The 10,032-nt window shown below is 35.9% G+C and overlaps 1 protein-coding gene across 5 annotated transcripts in view; it reads right to left on the bottom strand.

Annotated features, from left to right (window-relative positions):
* Positions 1-419: 419 nt before the first annotated feature.
* Positions 420-10,032, bottom strand: part of LOC149549295 (putative protein phosphatase 2C 26) — a 35,376-nt gene continuing 25,763 nt past the window's right edge. For 2 of the 5 annotated variants that reach the window (XM_089792744.1, XM_089792745.1), the window contains exons 8-12: positions 1,954-2,092; positions 1,770-1,852; positions 1,562-1,610; positions 800-1,442; positions 420-687 (exon numbers count right to left, since the gene is read on the bottom strand). In XM_089792744.1, coding sequence (XP_089648870.1) covers positions 1,237-1,442; positions 1,562-1,610; positions 1,770-1,852; positions 1,954-2,092 — 477 coding nt within the window. In that variant the 3' untranslated portion in view covers positions 420-687; positions 800-1,236. Of the gene's footprint in view, positions 688-799; positions 1,459-1,561; positions 1,617-1,769; positions 1,853-1,953; positions 2,093-10,032 lie in introns of all 5 variants that reach the window. The other 3 variants (XM_089792743.1, XM_089792742.1, XM_089792746.1) reach the window with 2 other exon arrangements.

Raw genomic sequence — 10,032 nt, 5'->3', positions numbered from 1 at the left:
CGTCAAACATCCAAAATTGAAACCCCAAATCAGATTTGAGACAATATCCAAGCTGGGGATCTTGCATTATTGTCCTATTGTGATGCTATGATATTTATTTATTTTGATTGGAATGTGGCCTCATAGAATCCAACGTAAAAGTAGAACAGTAGAATAAATCATTCTAGGTGCCAACAAAAATATAGTTTCATTAAATTGAATGTTCTGCTGGAACACAGATTATTAGAGAAAATTACGACCATACAATTGGTGTCTAAATCACTTGAGAGAACACCTAAGAAAAATGTCTGGAGATCATGATATGTTTGGTAACAAAATTGTTGCTATTTACTCGATACTTTCTTGCTTTGTGGTCTTGTCTGAGTCAAATTTTCAAATTCGTCCCATGTGCATCACTTTTGAAAGATAAAAACGAGAGCTAAAGAGCCAAAACATGAAACCTCTGATGTTTTTTTCATGCTAGAGTCATTCTCATGCTACATATATTGTTGGAAACTAATTGATGTAAAATTGGATGCTCAAGAGTAAGTTCTCCAAGTTCTCAACACCCTCAAATGAAAAAACAATTACAGGTTATAAACTTCTGTATGCAAATTCTATTGCTTGTAAACAAGATTGCTTAAGCATAGTTTTCTTAAAGATTAACCGAGTCTGAAGCTCCTCAGATGGATTGGCAATGTTTTCCATCTGCATAATAAGAAAACTGATGACATATCAGAAGATCTTCTTGAATTTATCATTTGCAAAGGACGTGAATTGATTGTCATTTCACTGAACATTGTATAGTCAAATCACTTACATAAGTTGCGAAGTGCCATCATCCTCTTGTATGTGCCTCTTTCAGAACTGGTAGTTCACATAAATATTGGCAGTAGCTGAAAGCCACTCAGGGACTTGCTATTCTGAGCACCTTACAAGGCCCAGAACACTAATGTTCATTTTATCCAAATTTCTGCAAGAAACTTACATTTCGATTATAATAAATGCTATTAAAAATCATGCTTTGTTTTCATCCTCTTGTATGGTGCCTCTTTCATAGCCTGGTAGTTGACATCAGTATGGATTGTAGATGAAAACCGCTCATTGATTTGCTATTTCTGAGCACCTTATAAGGCCCAGAACACTAATGTTCGTTTTACCCAAATTTCTGCAAGACAAATTACATTTGGATGATAATAAATGCTATTATAAATCATGCTTTGTTTCTTTATGAATATTGCTGCAGAGGGCTGACTGTTAACTGATACTTGAAATTGACTTTCCAATATTTGGTTGACCTTCCTTTATTACACTCTTGTCATCTAGTGATGATTCTGCTTCACCAATCTTGGAAAATGTATTTGGAATATCTTTGACTATATCAAGATGGCAATTTGGTTCTGATAACACTCGCGCATTAACCACCATCCCCACTATTACAGTAATATCATCCAGCTTTCCTCCTGCAAGACAAGAAGACTGCATAATATTCAAAAACAATAATTAAATGAATTAATTTTTCCAGCACATCGACGACATGTACAATAAATGAAACAGGATTCAAACAGAATGCTTGCCATGCCTGTAAATTTCATTCCGAGTAGCTTCTTCCACATTGGAATGTCGTATCCCTGTACCTAAGATTTTAAGTCAGTGGTAGAAAAGTAATATACATCAATTTTAAGCTCAGTTTCGGAACGACTTGATTTAGTTATGAATTCTTTGCCAATAAATACTATTTTTCCTAGTGGCCATTCAAAGCATGAATACTAAGAAACTGTTAGTCATGCCTGGGTTCTAGCCTCCAAACAGTAAGGTGACTCAAATGTTCTATCCCTTGCATGTGTGCTTGCGAGATCTGCTAATGCATGTGCTGCAAGACAACAATTTTTTTTTTTCATAAAAAGATAAGAGGATTAAATAAATGTTGTATAAAAGCTAGGGATAAAAGAGAAGAAGGATATGCAGCCTTACCTGCCTTTTTAACAAATTCTGAGTCAGAACCTTGATACCTACTAACCACACTCTCTATTTCATGGTCAAAAACATTATCGAAAAGCCCATCTGATCCCAGGATAACAATGTCGCCCTCCATTATATCAGTTCTGTACACCTGTTTTGTTCATGAATACAATTATCTATGTCAATTTGGGACAGATTTTAGAAGCACTAAAGAATGTCCACAAGTGATCAACATAGGTCCAATTGAACAATAAACACATCTAGCCACAATAGTAATGTATCAGGGAAGAAGAGAACCTGAGGAAAACAGGGAATGAGTTCAAAATTCAATCATTAAAGTGATAAAAAACTAGCAAGAGGAGATTAAGTTCACAATGGGTAAACATAAGCAATATAAGTAAACAACCAAGCAAGATGAGGATGGCCCAATGGAAGCAAAAAGCAGATGCAGACTAAAGCAAAGACCAATTCAGGACACAAGTGTGATCATATGTCTGCATCCATACTTGAAGCAATAGAAGAAAGACCACCACCATCATCAATAAACCTCACTTCAGGGCTAATATAGGATCTGGAATTTCCTAGCTTCATAGATTAGGTGAACCCATCCTTTGATGACTAAAATAATAAGAAAACCTAGAAACAGCTTTTGAATTGTTTTCAATGAATCATTTTGATATGCACAACTTTTCTTTGTTTCAAAATCTGCTGCAAGCAGTTGCTAATAAACACCTTCAATTCGATTGGTACCTTGCGCTTACCTTCTGATCCGACATTATAGGGTTGTATTTGTTTCATTGTTTTCTTTTTCAAAGAATATTCCTAACAGTTGTACTTTCAATACTTTTCTCCTCATATTAAAAATCTGTACAAAATGGTTGTTGCTAGGCCCAGGTATAGATAGTTCATTCAAGTTTCACTGAGCATCACTTGCTTTAAGGCGCAGTTGTCTTTGGTGTGGTAGTCAGTGCCCCTACAAATATAAGAGCTCATATAGTTGACTGAAAGCTCATCCACATGCTATGAATAGCAGGCAAATTGATGTTTTTGCCCACATAAGATAATTCTCCAATATATTGTTAAACAAGATGAAGCTAATATTATAAGTGAAGCACAACTAAGATCTTATCTACTATATGAAAGAAAGAAACCTACGAGTGTCACATCCCTTTTTGAACTACTATATTTCTTTTCACATATAGTTTTGATGCCCTAAGTAGTTTTACTTATTTGCTTAAACAATGGTTTTGATAACTGAAGTGGTTTTGTAAATACAAACTAGTGGTTTTGCTTGAATTGTGCCTAGATGGTTTTTAATCGCAAAGAATTGTTTCATTTTGTGTCCTAAATGGTTCAGATAGAAACAGTGAATTTCATTATATGAAATACTTAGAGTTGAAAATATGATCATTACTTATAATTATGAAATTGCATGATCTAATGATGTAATACAAGTTGAAAGTGAAACTATTCTTATTAAGTAGAAGTAAATTTTGATGAAGTCAAAAGTTATTAATGTTTTGTAAAAATTGTGAATTGGTCTAACTACTTGTTCTGAAATTGGATGCAGAGGATTGTGATCATTAGAAAGGGGAGATGGTATCAACAGGAAAAAGGGGACGTTGAATGGTTGTGTCCAAGGAAAAAATCCAAAGGGTTGGTAAGATCTGACATCATAGAGTTAATGCAACCTAGGCGGCCAATGTTGCTGGGTCTTAGGATTGGCGTTTATCGTTTCCTATCACTAGGTTTACCTAGAACTCAATTGTTTGTTCTTTGGTTCATTCACAATCCTTCTCATCCTTGAACATTGAGGATTGACTCTTAGCACTATATTTCCTGGAAGGGAATTTTTATTCCTCCCCTTTTCAACTTTAATAAGTTAAACAATTTTATTTTAAATTGGTATAACAAAATAAATGATTTAAAAAAATTAAAGGATTATTATATTTATAATATCATGTAAAAATCTCAATTCTTATCGTCATTGAAATCTCCTAATTTATTCAATTCTAATTCTACTTAAGTAATCTCCTAATCTTCTATGTGTTGACCAATCTGAATATTAAAACTCATAACCTCAGTTCCTTTTTTGTTAAGCTTGTGAGTTCTTATTTAGTTAACTTCTTCTCTTTCAGAATCATGCCATAAACTTTATCGTGTATTACCTTTGGGAATCTTTTGGCCAGCACAATATAATAACTGTGGGAACTGAATTAAAAAATTATCGTTGGCCTTGGTTTGAAATCGACTTGTGTTAATTTTATCCTAAATTCGAAACTACGTGTTAATTTTCCAAATGATAGAGGGTGGCAAGAATTGTGTGCCCAGTCATGCCGATGAATGGCTGGAGATAGTTGTGAAAAGATTAGTGATATTGTGGGAGGGGATAGGTTTTAATAAGAATGAATTCAACATAGGCGGGCATTCTTACGAGTGCATGTTGAAGAAACTACAGGTTGTGAAGGTGGGAGCTGGAAATCTTAGAAGCAACATAGTTTATAAGAATTTGGTTCTTTTTCTCATTCCTAGTTCCAATGCATAGGACTCACAGAGTATTTTATCCATTCTGAGCAGTGTAGAATATTAATGTTCTAGGTTCATATATTATACCAGAGGCAAGAAAATTAGGATCGGCAACCTTTGTGCACAGCGGTAGCAAGCTTGAACTACCCGTTGTGCATTCTTCAGCACATAGGCTGCCATTTAACGTGAAACCTCCCAAGCAAGTGGTTTGAACATAGTTAGAACTAGAGTGTTATAACGTAACTCTCATATGTTGTTTGTTCTTGCTCTTCCTTTCAGTTTCTTGGTTGTTTTCTTTCTCCTAGGCATTTGGTGTTCCTTTTGCTGGTTGTTTATTGGTTGTAACTCTAAGTCCCCTGGCCCCTTTGGTGGTCTCTTGTTGGACATTAAAAAGTTATCTTATCTTATCTTTATCTTTTGTCCCAAATTATTCAAAATGGTAGAAAACAGAGATGAGCCACCTAGTTCACCCTCAAGAAAATTAGATTAGCTATTGCTAATGATGAAGGAAGGCCAGGCTAGACTCGAGAACTTGGAAGAAAAACTGAGAAGTATAGAGGATACCGAACGAGAAGAATCGAAGTCTAGACCAAGAACAAGAATTGATCAGTCTTATCAATCAACATCTACAAGGGATGAGTGTAACCATAGAGAAGCTCATAGTTCAAAAAATAACCCAAGGTTAAGAATCATATCCGGAGACATGAAAAAGGTCAAACCTCCCTAGTATGATGGATTGGTGCCTAGTGATGTTGCTGGAGCATGGCTCATTGGGATGGAAAAGTATTTTGAAATAAGGAACTACACTGAGGTTCAAAAGGTTGTATGGGATTCCTACCAGTTAACCGGAGAGGCAGCCAGTTGGTGGGAAAGTAAAAAGGCTGAAATAAAACTCAAACAAACCAGTGTTACATGGTCGATGCTTGTTGAACTCAGGAAGTGGTCACTGCCTCAACTCTTTTATAAGCGGAAATTATATAAATTTCAAGAGCTTAAACAGGGAGATATGTCAATCAATGAATATACAGAGCAATTTAATAGGTTATTGAAGTACATTTCTAAGCTTTAAGACAATGAGACTTACTGACTCTCAAAGTATATTATGGGATTAAATCATTAAACAACAAGATAGGGGGACCGGTGGATGTGTTAGCCCCAGCCACTACAACAGAGGCTTATGAGAAAGCAGTGTGGCAAGAACTCAAGTTAAAGAGGGACCACTCCATCAGAGAAAAGAGTCGTGGGAAAGGGAATGGCCACAAACTTCCCAAACCTTTAAACGAAAATCAGACAAAGAGGAGACCTTCCACAAGGGAGATAACAAGTATAAAGGAGATAGAAAGGATAACCATAATAACAATAAAGGATCTGTTGGAAACAAAGAGACAATTGATTCAATGTCAAAGGCATCTAAAAAGAAGGGTCCACCAGGAGGATGTTTTACCTGCAATGGAAAGAACTATGCCAACCAATGTCCCACCAAGAATCAAGGTGGACAGATAAAGAGGAATCCTCTTCTGAATCAGCAAACGACCTTCCAACAAAGGATTCACGCTGCAGTGGACAACATGCAAGCCGATTTCCAGATCACACTAATGGAAGTGACAGGTATATTGTATGGTAATCCAATGTCCATCTTGATAGATACGGGGGCTTTGGAAAATTTCATATCCCCCGACATCCTTGGTTCCCAAAAAGGACTGGATTTATGAAGAATGCATGGTCTGTTGAGCATGCAAACCAATCTAGAGCTCAGGTAGAGCACTGTTTGTTAAGGCTAGAGTAGAACTCCCTAACTTTGCAACAAAAATAAATCTGTCTATTGCACCCCTAGAGTCCTACGATATTATGTTAGGCATGAAATAGTTGTGGCAACATAGGGCTAGAGTGGATTGTTTTAGCAAAATAGTTGAATGTTTAGATGATCTGGGTAATGTTGTGTCTATGTAAGGAATTAAACGAGATGATAAGTTGAGGCAACTCACTGCATCTTAACTAAGGTGCAGTGAGAAGGAGGGGTGTCATCTCTTTGTAGTCAAGATGGAAGAACTTGAGAAACCTGCATAAATCATATATCATTATGGCTATATGTAATTCAATACTAAAACAAAGAAAAAATGAAATAAAAGAGTCTTTTGAAAACTAGTACCCCTACCTAAGGGACTTCAAAGTTGTATTTCTCGAGGAACTACCAGGTTTGCCTCCAAAATAGGTGTTTTGACTTCATAGATTTAGTACCCACAATTGGACCTCTCCAAAGTGCCCTACTGAATGACTATTGTAAAGCTAGTTGAGCTAAAGGCTCAATTACAAGAACTATTGGATAAAGGCCTAATTAGACCAAGTATTTCACCTTGGAGAGAACCAGTTATTTTTGTTAAGAAGGACAAACTCTTAGACTCTACATCGATTACAGGATGTTGAACAAAGTGTCTATCAAAAAGTACCCCTTACCCCGCATTGATGATCTTTTTGATCAAATGTATGGAGCCACAATTGTTTCCGAAATAGATCTACGGTTGAGTTATCATCAACTAAGATTGAAAGATGAGGATATTCATAAGACAACATTCTGAACTTGTTATGGTCAGTACGAGTTTTACAGTTCTTCCATTTGGGTTAACCAATGCTCCTGCCGCTTTCATGAACCTTATGAACATTGTGTTTCACAAGTGTTTGGATAAGTTTGTCCTTGTTGTTCCTTGATGATATATTGATATATTCAAAAAAATAAGGAGGAATATCTTCAACACCTCCATTTTGTACTACGACTTTAGGAACATCAATAAATTTGGGAATCTATCCAAATGTGCTTTCTTCTAGAAAGAGATTCAATATCTAGGTCACATAATTTCCAAGAAAGGAATAGTAGTGGATCAATAAAAAATTATGGCAATAGCAGAATGGCCTGTCCTAGGAATGTTCAAGAGGTCAATGTTTTATGGGGTTAGCTGGTTATTATAAAAAGTTTGTTCTTAATTTCTTACATATTGCTTATCCTATTACTTCCTTACAACGTAAAGGGAAAAGATTTGGATGGTCTAGCAAATGTCAACAAGCTTTTGATCTCTTAAGGAGAAATTGACCACAACACCAATTTTGAAAGTGTTAGATCCTGAAGGGCAATTTCTTTTAGTGACTAATGCGCCTGGGAAAGGGTTAGGAGCCATATTAATGCAGGATGGTAGAGTGATTGTGTATTTGTTGTGGAAACTCAAGAAGTACAAATTGAACTAAGCTCCTCACGAATCTTGAGTTAGCTGTTATAGTGCACACTCTGCAGAAATGGCGACATTATTTGATGGGGAAAACATTTGAGCTTAGATCAGACCACCAAGGGTTAAAATATATCTTCACCTAACCTAGCCTAAATGTTCTTCAGAGAAGATGGTTAGAATCGCTATCTGACTATGACTCTGAAATCAACTACAGAAGAGGAAAAGAAAATTGGGTAGCGGATGCTCTAAGTTGCAAGCGTCATATATCAGCAATAGCATCAATCCAAACAAAGTTTAGACAATAGGTTCTTTTGAATTTTGTGAATGACAAGTATAATAACCAGGTTAAGGAAGCATTACGAGTGAATCCTCAAGACCACAGATATGACAGGTTCTGCTTGAAGTTAGATGGATTGCTCATATTTGAAGGGCAAATGTATATTCCAGATTTTATTAAATTAAGGAACTTGATCTAGAAGGATATTCATTCGGCTCCTTATTCCGAACATACAAGGGATACTAAACTCTTAGTTGATGTCAAACCCTTATACTTTTGGAAGGCGTGAAAAGAGATGCAACAAAATCCTTTCCCAGTTGCTTGGAATGTCAAAAGTAAGTGAGTTCCCACAAGGAAAGAATAAAAGGGCATGAGAGGCTCTTTTCTTATCATCCAATTATTGTCATTTACATTTGATGAGTTGTGTGGAGCCAAGGGTTTTGACATTTGCCACTAGAGAACATAGTTCTTTTGTTTGGCTCCATTTGAGCTAGTGAAATACCCAATGAATTTGGTATTGGGAGGACATCATACAGGTGTTCTATTCGAGCATATTGCTGAAAGATCCTTCAAGGGGCTGCTATTGTTGGAGAAGACAGATCAATCTTTTTACTGTGTCAAATTTGTGGCCTAGGGCCAAATTCGTGGAGTAAAATTGAAGGAATAAGTTGGATATTGCTACAGTAACGCTGCTATAGTAACACTGCTACAGTGATCTGCTATAGTAATTCACTACAGTGTCGTTGCTAGAGGAACTCACTATAGTAAAATCCAGATTTCCTTGAGTAGTTTTCTAGGTTCCTATCTATTTCATTTGTATTGCATGGAGGATAGATTTGAATATTTTAAGGCATGTGTAAGAATTTAGAAATCATTTGTAATCTCATTTATATCAGAGTTTTACATTAGAATTTGTTGCCCTAATGTCATATTGATGTAGATGCATATTTTCTCATTTATAGTCAATGCTCTATGTTTCAAAAAATACCAAAACATTTGTTGTTGGTTGTTTGAAGTTTTGCAAGCGTATGAATTAAAGTTTGGCATATATATATATATATATAGCGAAGTGTTTGACAAAATTCTCAGGTTAACAGTTTGGAAATAAAAATCAGAGCTTGCTTGCAAAGTGTTCGATGAAATACAATTGAATTAGAGAAGAATTTGGCATTTGATGAAGTTATAACTAGTTGGGGTTATTACAGTGGTATCAGAGCTTGCTTGCAAAATGTTTGACAAAATTTCAAACAACTGAACTAGAGAAAAAAATTGGTGTTTGAGGAAGTTATAATTGGTTGGGGTTACTATAGTGGTATTAGAGCTTGAAAATCAAAATTGCACAGGTTATTACAATGGTATCAAAGCTTGCTTGCAAAGTGTTTGATGAAATGTCAAACAATTGCACCAGCGAAAAAATTGGTGTTTGACGAAGTTATAACTGGTTGGGGTTACTACAACTACTTACTGTTATTAGAATTTCCTTATAACAATACCTATCAGTCTTCCATTAAAAAAGCTCCTTTTAAAGCATTATACGGCAGGACGTGTAGAACTCCTATCACTTGGGACAAGCTGGAAGATAGGATAGTGCTAAGCCCGAAAATGTTATTAAAATGGAGCAACAGATCCAATTGATCCGACAGAGAATGTTCAAGGCTACTAATCGGCAAAAATGTTATGTTGATGCTAAACAAATACCCTGACATTTTGTAGTGGGAGAGAAAGTGCTCCTAAGGGTGAAGCCTTAAAAGAGTGTCATTACATTTGCAAAATCTTCTAAACTTGCGCCTAGATATGAAATTTTAAGGATTGTTAACCCAAACGCTTACAAAATTGCTCAACCCCCAGCTATGTTTGGGATGCCCAATGTATTTAATGTGTATTATCTTAAAAAGTATATGTCAGCTTTCTCCAATATGATTGATTGGAAATCCTTGTAGATACAAAACCCAAGGGTGGTCATGGTCGAGCCCATCAAGGCGCTCAAGGCACGTAGGCTTCACATATGCAATAAGGAAGTAAAGCAATACAAGGTCCAATGGGACCAGTATTTAGAAGAAAGTGCAACAT

Source organism: Cupressus sempervirens, chromosome 7 (assembly GCF_028749045.1).
Source record: "Cupressus sempervirens isolate cs-2001-9-10 chromosome 7, ASM2874904v1, whole genome shotgun sequence".
Classification (NCBI taxonomy): Eukaryota; Viridiplantae; Streptophyta; class Pinopsida; order Cupressales; family Cupressaceae; genus Cupressus; species Cupressus sempervirens.
The sequence above is the reverse complement of the archived record's forward strand: the minus strand, read 5'-3'. Positions and strand labels throughout refer to the sequence as shown.